This window comes from Pseudorca crassidens, chromosome 14, assembly GCF_039906515.1.
Source record: "Pseudorca crassidens isolate mPseCra1 chromosome 14, mPseCra1.hap1, whole genome shotgun sequence".
Classification (NCBI taxonomy): Eukaryota; Metazoa; Chordata; class Mammalia; order Artiodactyla; family Delphinidae; genus Pseudorca; species Pseudorca crassidens.
The window spans coordinates 77,212,706-77,232,698 of NC_090309.1; the positions used below are offsets into that span (position 1 = coordinate 77,212,706).

At 39.7% G+C, this 19,993-nt stretch overlaps 1 protein-coding gene across 2 annotated transcripts; it reads left to right on the forward strand.

Moving 5' to 3' along the window:
* The first annotated feature begins 411 nt into the window (after positions 1-411).
* Positions 412-19,263, forward strand: LAPTM4A (lysosomal protein transmembrane 4 alpha). 2 transcript variants are annotated; one of them, XM_067703630.1, is made up of 7 exons: positions 490-782; positions 9,632-9,752; positions 12,783-12,859; positions 13,604-13,726; positions 16,637-16,732; positions 17,249-17,347; positions 18,654-19,263. In XM_067703630.1, the coding sequence occupies exons 1-7, from the start codon at positions 672-674 to the stop codon at positions 18,726-18,728; spliced, it is 702 nt and encodes a 233-aa protein (XP_067559731.1). In that variant the 5' UTR covers positions 490-671; the 3' UTR covers positions 18,729-19,263. The 2 variants fall into 2 exon arrangements, with proteins under 2 accessions (XP_067559732.1, XP_067559731.1); XM_067703631.1 differs by lacking the exons at positions 17,249-17,347; positions 18,654-19,263 and adding an exon at positions 16,818-17,008 and having other exon boundaries at positions 412-782.
* The last annotated feature ends 730 nt before the right edge of the window (positions 19,264-19,993 follow it).

Here is a 19,993-nt window from a genome sequence, read left to right on the forward strand (position 1 = left end):
TCCCTTAGCCGGGAAGGCCCCAGAGCAGGGATTAGCCCCGCCCCCTTTCCCTCGGGCACCGCCCCTGGCCAGCCCCATAATTGAGCTACGCGCAAAACTCACGTGAGCAGTCGTGGTCCCGTGTCGCCTCCGAAGCAGTACGTGGCAGACGTCACTCAGGAAAGTCCTTCGTTCCCAGTTTCTGCCACCTACTCCATCTCGACCCTCTTTTTTTTCCCATTAAATGCTTCTCTTCTTGCCGCTCTCATCTCGGGGATGCTGAACCACCCGCCTCCCCTCAACCCGAACTACCCTAGGCCTATAAGCCCCCCATCTCCCTCAAGTAAGAGGCAGGGATCCATGAGCGCTAAGGCGAGTTGCGGTTCTGATTGGGCGTGAGATCTTGTCAATCTCCAAGTTTTTCCAATCAAGGGCCGGGTCCACCTAGCTTTCCGCTCTTCCATTGGCCTGTGTGCGGGGAAGGTGGAGGAAAAGGGTAAACCGAGCTCGCGCGAGAGCAGCGCTGGGTCTTCAGTGCGCAGGTGCGAAGAGTCTGGCTGGGGCCCGGGCCGGGGGCGGGCTAGAAAACGCGTCGTTTGATTTTGGACAGTGACGGAGTTATCTGGGTTCAACCGCTGGGCAGAAGGCGTTTGTCAGGGCCCCGGCCAAGAACGAGGCCCGCCAGATTCCCAATGGTGTCCATGACTTTCAAGCGGAGCCGCAGCGACCGGTTCTACAGCACCCGGTGCTGCGGTTGTTGCCATGTCCGCACCGGGACGATCATCCTGGGGACCTGGTACATGGTAAGAGCTGGCGAGGCGGGAGGGTACGGCGCTGGGGGGAATGCGCCAGGAGCGGGAAGTGGGGGGTGGTCCGAAAGGGAGGATCCACTGGGAGGGGGTGGGGCGGGAAGGCGTGGGGGACCTTTTTAGGGGCCTCTAACTTTGAGGGGGCAGACTTGTGTCCCGGAATCGGAGTGGTGGTAGGTGGGAATAAGGAGATGGTTTTTGGGCGAGAGTAAGAGGAGGAAAGCGGGACTGGGAAAAGTAGGGGGGCTTGGGGGGCGGGATGAGGGTGCTAGGTTTTGGTTTGGGGAGTTCTGGAAATGACCAGGTTTCGGGATCTTTTTGTGTGCTTCCGTGACCTGAAAGAACTCTCCCTTCCCCCAGTGCTTCCTGGAATTTTTTTTTTTTCCCCAGCGAAACAATTAGGAATGCACCTTGATAGATGCAGCCTAGTTTTAACATTACTTCTTGCTTGAAGGGAAGGCGACATATACATTTTTGACGCAGTTGTCTGTGGTCCCTGGACCTTATTTGTTACAGCGTGTTTGTGATGTAGGCAGAAAGGCCTCTGTTGTGAGTGTGGAAGTACGCTTGGAGGTAATACCATTTGCCAGGATTTACATACACTCGATTTGCCTTTTCCTAATGCAGTAGATCCCCTCCCTCCCCCATCCCGTGCTCATGAGACGCTTTTCATAAAAGACCTATTCCGGTTTTGAGACCTTTGTTGAGGGCTTACTCCGTTTTGGTCACATATGCTGGCATTCCCTGGGGGCCAAGATCTATGTAATTCTATGTCAGAACCAAGTTGGCAGTGTTATTGATTGGTGGTTCACTAGTAATACCTTTGTGATTTCTTACCACCATCTCCAGTATCCATATACATTGAATCTAATTTGTGACTTGTAAATATGTGCTTCTGTTTAGGTAGTTTTAGGTTATGATGACTTTACAGAAGATTTGACAAAGTTCTCATATTGCCGACTCGGTCATGTTCGCTAATGACTTTGTGATTTTTTTAGTTTTTGTTTTTGGTTTGGGAGGTTGTGGCATTAGTGATACTGCAGTTTCTGATAACATCTGTGAACTGCGAAAAAGGAAAAGCTTTATCACAGGCATATCTTTTTGTCTTTCTCTGTTCTCATTTCTTCCCAACCGAGAGGTTTGATCGAAATCATCACCATTTGGCAAACACCAGATGAGAATCATCTTCAGTTAGGCAGATACAGTTTCATGCCCCACCCGCAGAGGACCATTGGAACTCTACTTTATTCCTAATTGCCATGTTGTTATTTACAGTCTTGCTTCATGAATGCACATGAAAAACAACAAAACTTGAATGTGTAGGCTTATTGGGTTGTTTCTAAGCTTATTTTAATATTTCCATTATTTTTATATTCAGAAACATCATTGCTATAATTATATCACATTTCCCCACGAAGACTGCCCCCCCTTTGTATTTTAACTGATTTGTAAAACTGGACATTGATCAGATCAGGGCAACAGCAGCATTGTATTTCTAACTTTTTATTTCTTCATTTTGCTAAGGGTCTGGGTCTTCAGTTTCTTTTGTTTGTCCTTAGCTCTGCCTTCCCTAAATGAATAATTCAAATCTTTAGGGTCCTCAGGCCTCTTAGTCAACCCTGCTTCCCTCATCCCTAGAAGATGACCTTCCCTCCTACTTAATTGAGAAAGAGCTCAGCAGCCTGGAACTCAACCTGCAAACTTACTCTTCCTGTTTCTTCTCATATCCTTGCCTCCATTCACAGAACAAAGGATTTCTAACTCCTCAAGAAGAAAATAAGCACCATCTCAGTTTCAACCATCCGAATGTAATTGGCTGTATTTCTTTCCAAGGCAGATGTTTTTTTGATGCTATGGGCTCAGCTCATAAAAATTAAGGGAATAGCAAGGAAAATTAGGAGTTATAAACCATGAAACTCAAAATGCAGAGAGAAGAACTTTAGTAAGGGCATTTATTCTCCCAACATAGGGAACAGGGAGTTGTAAATCTGTTTCCCACTGGAAGGACTTGATGTGAAAACATTTTGCATAGCATCCTTTTTGCGTGCTTTAGTTTTATAAAAAGATGCCGTAGCTGTTCTTTCTTTGCATGGATTTCTCTGGTTAGTAGAATATTATAAGCTGCTTACATCAGTTAATCTGTTTTAAGACATATATTGATTATCTACAGTGTAAATGGCTGTGGTGCACATACAAAAAGAGTAAATCACAGAGATGTGTTATTCGTCTTTTGTGTTCCTATTAGCTGCCACACAGAGGCTCTGAAGTGTTTCTTGTCTTGGCCATGGCATCTGCCATTAAGATACTGATGGTATTGCAAAGAACTTTGGAGCAAAGATACAAAAGTGAAACTTAACGGTACAGTGTCAAGGGAGAAGGAGAAGGTGATCAGTAATATCAGATTCAAATTACATTAAGAACTGGAAAAGGCCATTGGTTTTGTGGATTACAGTATTGTAATTGTATTGGTGACTTTAAAAAGTGTGGCTTCAGGACCCTGGCAATACAAAGACACAATATCTGTCTAGTTGGGGAGACATGTAACATTCAGAAAACAAGATCACCAAGACACAAAACGAAGAGGAGTTGTCTGAACAGTGCATTTTTTTGCCAGAAGCTTCTTTACTAAGAGAAATAATATGGGAGTGGGTGGGTGAACTGGAATGTCACTTCCCTCTCCAAGTACCTTGTCGGGGATACTCTTCCTCTTCTGTTCCAGGTGGGAGAATATGATTCTCTTTAGATTGCCCTGTGCTGTTTGGAACCTAGGGGTTCAGTCCTCCCTCCTGCCGGGTGCAGACACTGTAGCAACGACTTTGTATCTGATATAGTGTCATTGCCTTCTAGAACTGCCTCTACTGGTCGCATGTTAGGCGATTGCACACTGTATAGTAAAGGATTAATTGTATGGTATTAAGTAGTGCAGTAGGACACAGAGACGCCAGAGCCAGTTGAAAGAAGCATGCCTGGCTTAATACCTGGTTTAAGTCATATGAAATTTCAGAATGAGCTCCAGTTTAAACTCTGACGTTCATAAATTGTTTTTTCTATCATTTATTGAAAAATTTGAAGCCATGTGATTTTAAACAACAGTTTCTTATGTGGTGTAAGTGCAGATGCTTATTGAACGATTGAAAATGAGCTTAAAAGTCTGCTGCAGGGGTGTCCTCTTTCATGGTTAATGGTGTACTACAAGAAGACATTTTGAGCATTTGTTATAATTTTAGGTCTTGGAAAGATTTAATATATGGCTAATTTTTCATGAGTGTCTTCACCATAAACAGTCTAAAAGGTAGGTAGCTGAGGTAGAAGTGAAGACAGGCTCCCTCAAGCTGTGTTCCTTTCCAGTCCTCACCCCCGACTCCTTTAAATAAGGATAACTTGTGTATATTTAAAAGTTAGTATCTTTCCTCAAATACCTTTTTTTTTTGTCTCAGTGCCTTTGAATATGCTCTCCAAAATGCTCTCCCCCAAGTCACTTTTTAAAAACTTTATTGAGAAAAATCTCAAATTCACAAAAATAATGAAATAGTATAGAAACCTTTCATTTACTTATCATACAGCTTCAACCATTAACAACCATTTTGCCAATTCCAGTTAGTTATTTATTATTTTTTTAATTGGGGTATAGTTGTTTTACAATGTTGTGTTTCTACTGTACAGTGGAGTTCCCTGTGCTATACAGCATGTTCTTATTAGTTATCTATTTTATACACATTAGTGTATATATGTCAATCCCAATCTCCTGATTCATCCCACCCCCAACCCCCCACTTTACCCCCTTGGTGTCCATATATTTGTTTTCTACACCTGTGTCTCCATTTCTGCCTTGTAGACTGGTTCATCTGTGCCATTTTCTAGATTCCACATATATGCGTTAATATATAATATTTGTTTTTCTCTTTCTGACTTACTTCACTCTGTATGACAGTCTCTAGGTCCATCCCTGTCTCCACAAATGACCCAATTTCAGTCCTTTTTATGGCTGAGTAATACTCCATTGTATATATGTACCACATCTTCTTTATCCATTTGTCTGTCAGTGGGCGTTTAGGTTGCTTCCATGACCTGGCTATTGTAAATAGTGCTGCAATGAACATTGGGGTGCATGTGTCGTTTTGAATTATAGTCTTCTCAGGGTATATGCCTAGTAGTGGGATTGCTGGGTCATATGGTAATTCTATTTTTAGTTTTTTGAGGAACCTCCATACTGTTCTCCATAGTGGCTGTACCAATTTACATTCCCACCAACAGTGCAAGAGGGTTCCCTTTTCTCCACACCCTCTCCAGCATTTATTGTTTGTAGATTTTCTGATGATGCCCATTCTAACCAATGTGAGGTGATACCTCATTGTAGTTTTGATTGCATTTCTCTCATAATTAGTGATGTTGAGCATCTTTTCATGTGTCTCTTGGCCATCTGTATGTTTTCTTTGGAGAAATGTCTATTTAGGTCTTCTGCTCATTTTTGGATTGGTTTTTTTTTTTTTAATATTGAGCTGCATGAGCTGTTTATATATTTTGGAGATTAATCCTTTGTTGATTCGTTTGCAAATATTTTCTCCCATTCTGAGGGTTGTCTTTTCATCTTGTTTTTAGTTTCCTTTGCTCTGCAAAACCTTCTAAGTTTCATTAGGTCCCATTTGTTTGTTTTTATTTCCGTTACTCTAGGAGGTGGGTCAGAAAAGATCTTGCTGGGATTTATGTCAAAGAGTGTTCTTCCTATGTTTTCCTATACAGTTAGTTTTTTAATAGTTCAGTTGTTTTCTTGATGAAGCTTCCTTGACTCCCAGCCAGAGGGATCTGGTTTCCTTACTGTGTACCTGGAAAAGTTACTGCATACCTCTTGTATGTACTTACTAAATAGTACTAATTACACATTAGTATGATTATCTTTTTAAAAATTTTTACCCCCTACAGCAAGATGTCCTCCTTGAGGGAGGAAGATGGTATGCCTTTCTCTATAAACTGTGTGTTTAATAGTAACTTATTAGAGCATTTGAAGTACTTATTAGACATTTATTAAATGAATTATCTCCTCCAAAAATAGTAGGAATAACTCATTTGTAACTGCACATAATGGTAAACAACAACTGTATACATACATTCAACTATATATACATTTAACAACATTTTTAAAGATAGTCCATTTTGGTCTCTCTCTGATGACGGCTCTCTGACTTGCTTGAGACCCCATCAGGTTGCCCTAAAACACTGTTCTAATTATAGTCTTCGCAGATATTAGGTTGTGGCAAAATATGCTGTGGGAAAACTAAAGAATAATGATTAAAAAATAAAACAGAAACAAAACCGGTCCTCAAGGGTCTTCTGGGATGGGTGTGGCGATGAAATGAGAAGCAAAGAGGAATTACTCTCCCCAGGCTGAGTGCTTCCAAGGATCTGATACTATTCCTTTGAAACAAGTGAAATCTAACACATCTGGTCTTCAACTGCTGTATGTTTACTTATATAAAGTGTGCACTAGGCTTATAACACAAACCATATTGTTTATCTCACTAAATACAGTACTGCTCCTACATTGGTGTGTCCATTGCCCATGCTGTTGACATATTTGCTGCATTCTATACCTCTCCATATTACTAGGTTTAGAAGTTGACCATTATTTTAATTACATTTTTACTAATTTTCTTTCATGAATGCAGTAAAAGGGAAAAATGAATCAGGAATAAATATTCTGGAATTGTTTGTATATAGTTGCTCTCTTCATAGAAATTTTATATTACAAAACTATAAAGTTTTATGTGTGTTTTGAAAAACGCTACATGGAACTTAGTAGAAATATCAACTGTAATCAAAAGTAAATAGGTTAGGGCCTGCTTATGAGCACAGGATAGGTGCTCAGTGATATATCTTTTAAGATCACAAGGATGGGTTTTCCAGATTAGTACTTTAAAATGTTAAGTTGGGGTGCTAATGAAATATAGTTAATTCAATGAAGATTTGAAAAATTGAGCATTTAATGAAATAGTGCTGAATTTATTTTCCCATTTCTTGGTCCTTTTGATTAGACCTATATTTGTTTTGTTTAATATTCGGGGGTATGACTCACAGTGAAAAGAAATTTGAAGTGTCTCTAATACTAGAAGATAATAATGGGTGAGTCTGTGACTTACCCATGGAAGAGAAGAAAAGAGATTTTTATAAATCCTACATGTGATACAAATATTTAAGAAGGGAAAATTGAACTCCTGAATATCTTTGTTGTGTCATGTCCTTCACTTAGTAATTGAGTTTGCATGTTTTTCTTGACATGAAAGTGTTTTTCTGTGCAGTGCAGAGCTTTTAAACTATGACCGTATTGTGCTTAGCAAAGAAGAGTTTGGTGAATTGATTTCTAACTCATTTCCATACACAGAATATACAGTGTTTTAGTAGATATATCTGATTGTTCAATAATTAATTCATGTGATTGTATTAACTCATACTCATACACCACATATACTGTCCAAAACCCATTGCAATAGAAGTGGGCAAAAAAAAAAAAAAAAGTCAGCCTTCAACTGGAGAGTCACCTTGCAAATATGATTGTCCCTTGTAAGACCTTTCAAGCATTGAAGGATAAAATACCTTGCTTTAGAGCAGTGCAAGAAAAAAGGCACGTTACTGAACATATTTATTTAGAGGGTAAAGTATAAACATTTTATAGCCTTAAATAATGGTTTATTTTGGAAAGATCTCAAAACAAGGGTTGCTTAGGAATGGTTATAAGTAATCCTATAGTGGTAAGAAGAAGGATGCCTAAAAAAGAACCAGATTTGTATCCTAGCTCTTCAGCTCAGTGAACTTAACACAAGTTATTTCACTTTGCTGAACCTTAGTTTACCCATCTGCAAATGGGTGTAAGTAATATTTACTTCACAAGATTGTTGTGAGGAATAAGTGAAGTAATATAGATGAATTTACTTATTTATAGTATATAGTCAGAAATATCAATTGATTCTGAATTAGGTATTGTGACACTGTTTATCTTATTTAAAGATAAAACTTGGGCTGCATGTCTTATAGAATGTGAAATGCCTTCAGCTGATAAGCTGTGTTATTCAGGGTGGACAGGAGAGAGCTACATAATAGAGATTGTTTAAAACACTGTTGGTAAAGCTCCCATATCCCTTGAAAGTATCGAATGTTCACAAAGGGAAGGAAGACAGATTCTGTGAACTCTAGATAGGGAAGCCTACTCCAATCCTCAAATCATTAGTGTTGTTTTGATCACTTAAAGGAAGTGGTGCCTCCTGGGATAACTGTACAATTCACTAACAACTAGAGGCCTAGAGAATTTCCTTTTTGAATTGGAGTTACACCCTGGTAGACTAAGAAAATTCACCAGATACCAATGATGGGATTTCAGCAAGATGTTTGACAAAGTCTCAAGATGTTTCTCTGGACTAGATAAAGACTTTTATTCAGAGGTTGCTGGCTGATGGGAAGAGAACAGCCTCTGTCTGGCGGCTTTGTCATCAGCCCTGTTCTTTTGTTTATGACTTAGTTGGAGATTCTCATTATATGATGATCATATTTTCAAATGCAGGCAGCTGAGAGTAAGTCTATCCGCAGGGTGTCAGAATCTAGATGGAGAAAATCTTGATAGGCAAGAATGTTAATAAGATGAAATTTGATTGCAAACATATATAAGCGCTTATGCTTGGGCCTCTGAATCCAACTCTACATGTAGATACAGGTGGTAGCTTAGCAGGATCAAATGTGAAAAAGAACTGGGAGTTTTAGGGAGTCACTCATGTGACATTTAAAAGATTTATGCAGCCAGTGCCGTTTCAGGCTGCGTTAATTGAAATTTGTTAGCCCAGGATATGGGAACTGAGATCCAGATGTGTTGTGATCAGGCTGATCTTCTCTCATGTTAATAGTATGTTGAACAAACTGGAATGTGTGTATGGAGGGGAGCAAAGAGGAACTAGTGGGCCAGCTGGAAAATATGCTGGTTAGAAAACTGGTTTAAGTACCTGAGCGTTTATTCTAGAAAAGACAATATTTGGAGGCATATGTTGGCTGCCCTTACGTGTCAGAGGAGCACTTATTCAGAAGGGGTAGCAAATTATCTCAAACTGTAGAATTAAGACCAATAGGTGAAAGTTAAATGGCACAGTCAGAATCTTTTTAAGCATTTGAGTGTAGCTCAAGAGTTTATAGTTACCTATCGCTGGACAGGAGATAACTGTGGAGGGGCTTTAGGCGTATCTGATGGATCATTACATACTTAGCCCATTGAAATTATATTTATCTGATAGATTAGCTTCTTCAAATCTGGAAATTCTGAGACTGGGATATGAATAAATATGTGATTCAAATGAACAATTTGTGATGATCTCTCATTTTTCATTGTTGTGCCTTCTTCTGTTATATTGACACAGGATCAGTCAAACATCTTTTCTCTGAAATGATTAAGTTTGTACTTTCACTTTATGAAATATTTACTTTAAAGTATTCTTTTTTTGCGTACGCGGGCCTCTCACTGTTGTGGCCTCTCCCATTGCGGAACACAGGCTCCAGATGCGCAGGCTCAGCGGCCGTGGCTCATGGGCCCAGCCACTCCGCGGCATGTGGGATCCTCCCGGACCGGGGCACGAACCCGTGTCCCCTGCATCGGCAGGCGGACTCTCAACCACTGCGCCACCAGGGGAGCCCCCAACTTTAAAGTATTCTTAAAATGGTATTGTGTATTTTGTCTCACAGGTAGTCCCCTTTTTGTGTCTCTGTTACTTCAGGGAAAACAGTGTTAAATAGGGGAAGACATCTAAAGATTGTGCTGAGGACCGCTCACTCCCTGGCTAGTAGTATAATTGGTAAAATGTTATCTTTCACAGGTGGTCAACCTGTTGATGGCAATTTTGCTGACTGTGGAAGTAACACATCCAAACTCAATGCCCGCTGTCAACATTCAGTATGAAGTCATTGGCAATTACTATTCGTCCGAGAGAATGGCTGGTATGTTTTTAGTTGAAAATATCTCCTGCTGATTACACACATACAGTTAACTTGGAGGAGGATTGATTAAATTATGTTTGTTATTATACTTGCCGAGGCACAAAATGTTTTTGTAGGTTTTTTAAAAATTATAATTGAGCATTATAATTGAGCATTTGTAGCCAGAAAATGTAATAGACTGCTAGAAGATTTTTGAGAAATGTGTATTGTATACATTTGGGTACTGTGGAGAGAGGAGGGGAGAAGGAATTACAAAAAAGACTGAGCCTTTGAGGGTTAGCTGACAAGTTGTAGTAGAGGATGGATTTGCTCATGGAGCAAAAATCTTACAGTAAAGTATAAAATGTGAATTATTTGAATATTTGGTGGTATCTTTTGCCCAGGGCCTCAATTCTTAATATATTTTTATTGTTTAGATGAAGATTTGACATTGGCGTTAAAAATAGAGTACTCCTAGAACATTCATGGAATGAATGTTCATGGAAATTACCTTTTTAAACCTATTTATTCCCTGATAGCAGTATTTTTCATTATTTATCTTTCTCTAACATACAGGTTTAATTTTATATTAAAATTATGTTAAACATTTAATATTTGAACAGAAAATTATGCTTCAAACTTTTTAGTGTGAACAATTTCTTCTTCAGAAAAATTTCATTTCAGAAAAATGTTCCCAGTTCACATGTGTGTTGTATTTATATTGTAGGCTCTTTTTAGATTAGCTTTTATCATAAAGTTCTGTACTTCTGTACATTATGATCTTCTCTGATCCATTAATGAAGTTTTAAAAAAAATTTGGTTATTAATTCAAATGATTCATTGTCCTCAGGGCTAACCTATTTTAGGAGCCAAGTAGAGTTTTCTGGCCATCTGTTATACATTGTAGTATGATAACACTAACAGTTGTTCATACTGTGTTTTTAAAGTGTTTTTTTTTTTAAATGAGTTTCCTGATTGTATTTCCAAATACAGTATATATAATCCTTTAATTTTGTTGTCAAATTGATAGCAGAAATACCAAGAACATACAGAAACATACTTTCTGGCATTTGATTTTTTTTCTTCTGAGTAATCTGTTTTTATTTAAAAGCCAGAATAGAACAATAAATAAAACTTTAGCTTCCAGTGACGTTTTTTGGCATTTATACAATTTTACTTTAGGCTGTAAAATTTTACTGAACCTGCTAATGTCAGCGTTTTCCCTTGTCATGTGTGTTTCTCTTAAAATTGAGGTGTAGAAAAAGATTTATGGTTATTGAGATTCTCGTAGGTCTGTACAACTGACTCTTGTTAGAGCTGCAGGGAAGAAGTCACAGATTCATTGCATGTTGCGTGAGTGTTGTTGCTGCTATAGAGAAAATCAGATCTATTCATTATCATATGTTTGTTGATTATATTCTACCGAAGCCCTGTTATTGAGCAAATATAAAAAAAAAACGTAGTTCTTGGTCATATGGTAGTTGGTGTTTCTTTGGAAGGTAAGATTTTACTTTCCTACAGACCCAGTATTGCAAAGGTAAGTTAATTTCTAATCATTGGCCTGATAACTGATTTTTTAAAATGAGGTTTGTGATTAGTTATTTTTAATCAGCCAAATAGTTATTTTTAATCAGCCAAATGAGTGACACTCAGTTTATAGGAAATACTTCTGCAGCATATGCAGGCTGTTTTTCAAATATGAATTCATCCTTATTTATACTCACTTTGGAGATGGGTGGACACTTGGGGCCTCCAAAGGAGGTGCTGAATGTAATGGTGGCTGGGAACCTGAGGTTCTTCTCTGGCATCTAGCCTCTCATATTTTGTTTGCCTTATTGATTCACACATACTGGAGTGTCCCTTGTTCCAGGCATGAAATGTGTTTCCCACCCACCACCCCATCTCTCCTGTTTTGCTTTTTGTTGCTCCAGCGAAAGACCTTGAACTTCACTTTAATTATTCCGACACTTTAAGAAGTCAAAATCCACTCCTAGTCTTCCAGTAACAGATTTTTGAAAGCTGATTGTTTGAATGATAAATTTTGCTTTCAAGTTTGTTTATATTTGAATTCTTCCCTTTGAGTGCCATTTTGCGTGCTGCAGCAGGGAGGTTCTTTAAGTCCTTAACGTTTAGCTATCCTGTGTCCTCTAGGAAAATTTAAAGAGGGCTGTTCTTACTTAGTTTAGTGCCAGATATTGATGCTGTGTGCATTGCCAAGTGACAAGATGATACATAACGTTTATCCAGTAGTGTGGACATTCAGCAGTTAGTCTAATCGTTCATCATTATTAGTGCCTTTCAGGTTCTTAACTAGCCAGAGTCAGAGAATCAGCTTTAGATTTGTGCTGAGAAGCTCATCAAGTCAAGTGTGGGGGCTCTTTTGGTTTGTTTTTGTTTTGTTTGAGATTACATGAGTGCTTTGTGAGAAAATTTAGTGAACATGGATTAATGTAGAGAAAGGCAGCAATCTGAGGAAGGGTTGAGGAACAAAGAAGAAAATAGACCAGGATGTAGCAGAGAAGCCATGGTTGAAGGGATGCGGAGCAGGGATTTTGGGTGTTGAAATGGGAGTGGGGGATTAAGGGAGAACCTTGAATTTCAGGCTGTGTATTTTATCTAAGGCAGTTGGGGGCATCTGTATAACCCTGTGTTTAATACATCTGTCTCTTAAGCAAATACCAGCCTTTTACTCCAGTCAAACCCTGCTTATCTCACAAGACCCAACTTGTACCATTTCTTTCATATTTTTTCCCTGATTCTACAGGCAAAACTAATCGTTTCTGCTTCTGTTGTAGCACTTGCCACACTGAATTATAATTATCTATTTCACATCTTCAGAAGTTAGACTCTGAGCAGAGATCTGTCGCTGGCAGAGTACCTGCTTCATGTGCCGTCCTAAATAAGTGGCAGTGAGTTGTGGCCATTTAACAAACAAGAAAAAGGCACGGATTTCTCAAACTTCATTACTTAATAACATTATTTTGTCATAAAGAGTTTTATTCTTTTTGTTATATAAGTAGCTTAATTAGATTCTTCTTTTTGTTTTCTTAGATAATGCCTGTGTTCTTTTTGCCGTCTCTGTTCTTATGTTTATCATCAGTTCAATGCTGGTATATGGAGCAATTTCTGTAAGTATTCTATGATTTTAACTTTTTTTTTTTTTGCTGTTTATTTATTTTCTTTAATTTTTTTAAAAAATTTATTTTGTATTGTTTTTTACATCTTTATTGGAGTATAATTGCTTTACAATGGTGTGTTAGTTTCTGCTTTATAACAAAGTGAATCAGTTATACATATACATATGTTCCCATATCTCTTCCCTCTTGCGTCTCCCTCCCACCTTCCCTAACCCACCCCTCTAGGTGGTCACAAAGCACCGAGTTGATCTCCCTGTGCTATGCGGCTTCTTCCCACTAGCTATCTATTTTACATTTGGTAGTGTACATATGTCCATGCCACTCTCTTGCTTTGTCACAGCTCACCCTTCCCCCTCCCCATAACCTCAAGTCCATTCTCTAGTAGGTCTGTCTTTATTCCTGTCTTACCCCTAGGTTCTTCATGACATTTTTTTTCCTTAAATTCCATATATATGTTTTAGCATACGGTACTAGACTTTCTCTTTCTGACTTACTTCACTCTGTATGACAGACTCTAGGTCTATCCACCTCATTACAAATAGCTCAATTGCATTTCTTTTTATGGCTGAGTAATATTCCATTGTATATATGTGCCACATCTTCTTTTTTTTTTTTAACATCTTTATTGGGGTATAATTGCTTTACAATGGTGTGTTAGTTCTGAGTTTTACTGAATGGTACCCAGTCATTGCATATACGTGATGTGATGTTGTGGTTGCTGTTTCTTTCCTTCAGTATCAAGTGGGTTGGCTGATTCCGTTCTTCTGTTACCGGCTTTTTGACTTCGTTCTCAGCTGCCTGGTTGCTATCAGTTCTCTCACTTACTTGCCAAGAATCAAAGAATATCTGGATCAGTTAGTAAGTGTGTATGCTAATTAAACTTTTTTTTTCATTCATTGAAATTCAGAGTCAGCTTTTGGGCACTATTTTTATTTTAACCTCCCCTGTTTCTTTTTTAAAATGTTTTAAAGCAATTATTATTACTACTCTTAATGACCATGTTGAAACCAAAAAGATGAAAATAGAATATCTTCTTGCCATACCACGTGGACAATCCACTATTAAAAGTCCCTAAAGATGGATATCATAGAACTTCAGGAGTAGTTCATCTTTTGTTTTGGGTATATGAAAAACATAATAATTTGACTATATTTGGCACTTATTGGAGTTGTAGCTTTCTGTCTTTGCAGGCATCTGTAGCAAATATTTGATGCCTTCTATAGCCTTCACTCTATTCTAGGCAAACTGTTAGTGAATGGTATAAATAGAAACATAACTTCCTTCTCTTCGAGGAGCAAAGCATGTGTTTGGGGAGTCAAGACATGAAGATCTCATTTGTGATAATAAGCTAGGGCTGTCCCATGACAGCAGTAAATGAGCATAAGTTAATGACATGGGATGGAGAGGCAGGGAACACTGTGGGCTGAAGTAAGGTCTGGATGGAGGTGTGGGATCCAGATGAATGGAAGTTTATTTAACAAATGCTGTCTTTTGGGGAATTTTCTTGAAACCCACTTCAGATAGTCCATTTTGCATACCACAAATTTATTATTCATTCATTCAAAAAACATTTGTTGATGGCTTCCTGTGTGCAAGGCACTCTGCTCAGTCCTAGGGCTACATCAGTTAAAACTTACTTTCTAGTGAAAGAATTGGGAAGTTGACGGTTATTGAATTAAAATTGTGATAAAAACAGTGAAGTAAAAGTGTCGGTTGCTTTGTGAGTGGGTATCACACATATACCACACCTGGGGTGGGAAGTGAACTTTGAATTGCACTCAAGAGTCTGAGCAGGACTTGAGATAGGAAAAGTACAGAAGAAAGTTCCAGGTAAAAGAGATGCAGGAAGGAACGTGGCATAGTCAGGGAACTCAGAGGTGACCGCGGTGGCCCGGCAGACGTGGTGGGAGCAGCCTGTGATGGGGCTGGAGAGAGGTGGCCCGGGGCAGGGCCTGCTGGCCTGGTCAGCAGCTTCCTGAGCATAGTTCTCCCTGATCACGTAGTCCTTGGCTGAAAATTTGCAAGGCTTCTGAATAAAATTTATAACGTCCCCCCTGGAGCCGGTCCCATTGAGTTTTTGTCCTTTTCTTATTTATAGATGAAGGCTTAAAGAACACTTTTGTTCCAAGGAGACACTTCGTAGCTAGGGTTTGGGGTTGGTGTGTGGATACGATTTTCTTCTGGTCCTTGGGATTTCTGTGTGCTTTTTTAATGAAAATGTAAAATTATTTGGGCCTTTGTGTTGATGTTTCCATTAAAAACAGTTAGAAGTTTTAAAAGATTAAATGAACTTTATAGAAGAACATCAAAAGGAATTTACTATTCCTTTGGCAGAACCCCAGTGGTTTCTCTGTTCTGTTATTCACTTGGTGTCCCAGACTGGAAGATGCTTTCTCTGTTGGCCAGCTTGTAAATCCTAAATTAGTTTGTAATGCCTTTCTCCCTGAACCTAGCTCATTGCCTTGCACACAGTAAATGCTAAAGAAATATTTGAGTGAATACAGCTGATCTGGGCTTCCCTGGTGGCACAGTGGTTGAGAATCTGCCTGCCAATGCAGGGGACACGGGTTCGAGCCCTGGTCTGGGAAGATCCCACATGCCGCGGAGCAACTAGGCCTGTGAGCCACAACTACTGAGCCTGCGCGTCTGGAGCCTGTGCTCCACGACAGTGAGAGGCCCGCGCACCGCGGTGAAGAGTGGCCCCCACTCGCCACAACTAGAGAAAGCCCTCGCACAGAAACGAAGACCCAACACAGCCAAAAATAAATAAATTAAAAAAAAAATACAGCTGATCTTTTTCAGAACATTTTATGTGTCCAGTAAATAGTATAAGCTTGCCTGGCTTCATAACCAGGGACGTGCCTTCTTTTGGCCCCTTTCTGATGAGCATTGAGACTGACAATTGGCTTTTTTTTTTTGGCCACGCCGTGAGGCTTGTGGGATCTTAGTTCTCCGACCAGGAATGGAACCCCGGCTACCGCAGTGGAAGCACGGAGTTCTAACCAGTGGACCACCAGGGAATTGCTGACACTTGGCTTTTAAAAAATCATTTTCCCCATGTAGGACTGAATGGCCCATGAAACTTAGGTAAATCTCAGCACCTCCTGACTTAGTGAGCCAGGGACAAATCTGGGGTCATTTACAGGAGACAGTGTGTTCCCAAAGGCCAGGAAGATGTAAAATGAGCTCAGTGTAGACTCTTAGGAGTATTCTGAGTGTTCAGACATATATTTTAAGTGATCAGTAGCATGCATCAGTGATGCTGAGGCTTAAAAAGCACTTTGAGTTAAATTCTGTTTATAAATTTTTATTGGAATATCAGTTCTGATTTGGGTGCCTTTTGTATTCTTAAGATGCTTTCTAGGTTATCACAAAATACAGGTGCCATGGCTGAATTATAAGTGTGTGTGTATATGTTTAATTAATAAACTTTAGTTTTAGAGCAGTTTTAGGTTCATAGAAAAATTGAACAGAAAGTACAGAGTTCCCATATACCCCCTCCTGCCCACCCAGCCTCCCTCACAGTCCATATTCTGAGCCACAGTGGATACTTGTTCCAGTTGATGCACCTGCACTGATACATCATTATCACTCAAAGTCCGTGGTTTACATTAGAGGTCACTTTTGGTGTTGTGCATTCTGGGGATTTGGACAAGTGTGTAATGACATGTACTCACCATTGTGATATCATAACAGAATAGTTTCCCTGCTCTAAAAATCCTTTCTGCTCTGCCTATTCATCCCCCACCCCCCCCTTTTTTTTTACAGCCTGATTTTCCCTATAAAGATGACCTCCTGGCTTTGGACTCCAGCTGCCTCCTGTTCATTGTTCTTGTATTCTTTGCCTTGTTCATCATTTTTAAGGTGAGTTGCTCACTAAATATTTGGGGGGCCATTTGGACTGTGACACTGTCCATCTAAACCTTCTTGTTGCTGTGTCTCCTTACAGTTCTCCTATTCTGATGTAGTGGTAGAGACAGCTTCCAGGGAACGTCCTCCCTCTTGTTTCCAGGCAGTGGTTGGAAGCACCAGGATTCTTCCTAAGGAACATCATTGTGTTTTTGGATGTGGTTCATGATTTGGATTGAAAATCTGTTAAAATTCCAAAGGTTCAGAAATAGAATTTCTTCTGCAGCACAATGGTTGCACACTTGAATTGGAATCCCAAACTCTGGTTTCTCTGTAAAACAGTGGTAATAAAACCTGTGACATTTAAGTGAGGGCAGGTAGGGAAAGCACCTGGCCTGTGCTAGGTCCAAGTGGATGCCGGTTTCCTTCTCCGTGGAGAAAAGTGGGGAGAGCATTATAAGTCACCTTCATTTTAGAGCAGGTGGTCTATTGAGTTTCGAGCATATGTAAATTTTGTTTGTATTCTTTTAGGCTTATCTAATCAACTGTGTTTGGAACTGTTATAAATATATCAACAACAGAAACATGCCAGAGATTGCTGTGTACCCTGCCTTTGAAGCACCTCCACAGGTGAATGATCCTTTACAGTATTAAATCTTCACTAGCCTTTATCAGTTATTCCAAAGAGAAGACCCTGGATCTTGACTTTCTCTTCAATGCCATAACTGTGGTTTAGGGATAATCCTAAACTTGTGGATAGCTTGTATCTACAAGTTTCAGCCTTTCCCACTTGGAATCCTGGGTACATGGGCTAGAGGCACCCTGCACTGCTCATCTCATTCTGTTTGGCCAATAGGTTTGATTCGTAATCGGTCTCCAAGCGTTACATTTTGAGGGGGAGATCAGACAGGGAACCGCAGTGTGGGCGAGCCAGGCTCTTGGCTTCTGGAACTTCTAAGGATAGGGTACCATCAACTGAAGCTTGTGTTGCTTTCCGAAAACATCCATATGATCCAGTGGGGAAGCTGATTTTCCTGTGGGGAGATGAATGCAGTGGATTCCAGGAGTCTGTTGGGAGGCCTACCTCTCAGGCCCTCTAGTTGCTGCTGTACTGTTTTCCCAGGTTTCCAGCATGTAGAGTATATGTGACCCATGTAGGGCCAGCCTGTCACATTGGAGTCACTTAGATTAAAAATGCCACTCTTCTACACAGATGTGCCCTTTACCTTAGAGCAGAAGACACAAGTACTTGATCCTTTGCCTACAGATTCTGATGAAATACAGCCTCATAATGGAGCGTTCCTTTAGCGTGGTTCAGCGGGACCCTTCACCGAGATCCTAAGTTCCTGAGGTGTACTTGGCACTGCTGCTTTATCAGTCACAGTGGAGCGAGGGGAGGGTGGCGGCACATACCGCCTGTCAAGGCGTCCTGGTGGCCTCAGGGTCAGTTCAGAAGCAAAATTTTGTCTGCCCTCCCTCCTTCCATCATCCATCTCTAGTGATCTTGGATCAGACGTCTCACCTGCGTGTAAAAGCTCCAGGTTATTAGTCACCTCTACTCTCAGGAGCTATAATTGACCCTCAGACAACATGGGTTTCAACTGCGAGGGTCCACTAATATGCAGATGTTTTTCAGTAGTAAATACTACAGTACTATACAGTCTGCGTTGAATCTGCAGATGTGGCACTGCAGATACGGAGGGCCATCTATAAGTTATATGTGGATTTTCAACTGTGCAGAGTGTCGACGCCCCTAATGCCCACATTGCTCAAGGGTCAGGTGTACTCAAGGGTGAAGTGTACTTAGCTAATGGTTTCTTCAGCTCTTCCGTAGGTTTATATACCCCTATTAAAGGTATTAATTCTGAAAGCTGAATTATTCAGATAGAATTTTAAAGGAGAATTAAGTCTAATATAATTTTTTGTCTCTCTTCAGTATGTTTTGCCAACCTATGAAATGGCAGTGAAGATGCCTGAGAAGGAACCACCACCTCCTTACATACCTGCCTGAAGAAATTCTGCCTTTGTCAATAAACCCTATACCAGCTTTTTGTCTTGTTTATTTTACAAAATGCTGCAACACAGGGCTCTTCAAACTTATTGGATATAAAGTACATTTTCCTTTGTTTAAACACTAACAAGCTTTTTGGATAGCTATTAAAAGTCAGATTTTGTTGTTGTTAAGTGTATTACATTTTAATAGTTTTTGAAGACAATCTAGGTTAAGCAAGAGCAAAGTGCCATTGTTTGCCTTTGATTGGGGGGTGGGTGGGAAGCGGGCATTCTCTACACATATTCTTTTTTAACTGCACTTTCTTTATATAATAGTTTGCATTTTGGTTATTTGCTGCCCTGGATACTTCCAGGAAGAATGAATGAAATATTCAGGGTGAGCGAGTTCGGTATAAGATCCGAGATTTTCAGCTCTGAAAACAGGAAAAATATATAACATTTTAACTTGACTGTGGAAGATGATGGTTGCATGTTTCTAATTTTGTATGTTTCCATCTTTGTGATAAGATGCTTTAATAAATCTCTGAAATATTTATTGTTTTTTTTTTTAAATCTGTTATCCTTTTTTGATAGGTGAAACCCAACATTTTCTATTACAATAAACTCAGACTGCCAGGGTTTTTTAGTACTTTGAGAATAGCCATAGCCAAGCTCGGTGGACCCAGCTGGGCCTGTTCCTGTCCCTGGAGTGGATGTGTGGACCATCACAGCTTCTGATCACTACTTCATTCACAGCAGGTTTGTCTTCTGGGAAAGGACACAGGCCTTACACTTTTTAACTGGAGAACAGTCATAATATATTAATCCCAATTATTTCCACCAAGAAAGGGGAAAATGTTATTGTTAAGGGATCATTTTCCATCAGAGGGAAAACTGTTGTCACGTAACAGTTAAATATCCCAGTAAATACACCCAAACTGTTTGCCTTTAAAAGTTCATTTTTTTCCTTCTGCTAGTGCTAGAGAAACACTAGGTTACTTAGTATATTTGATTCTGAAATTCAGATAGAGGTAACACTGAAAGATAAATGCTTAGTCCTGTTTTTTAAAATAAGCAACTTCACCATGAGTAGCTCATACATTTCACCATTCTGACTCATAAGTTTGATACTCTCTTCGCATTCCCACAAAAATGTCTCGTGAGATGCTGATGCCCTCCTAAATCACAAAGTTCTGTTATCCTTTCTAACTTCATTTTTTTTTAGTCATTCAGTGTTACCAACTACCTAACCTTCAAAGTCACTCTTCTCTTGGCCTTCAAAAT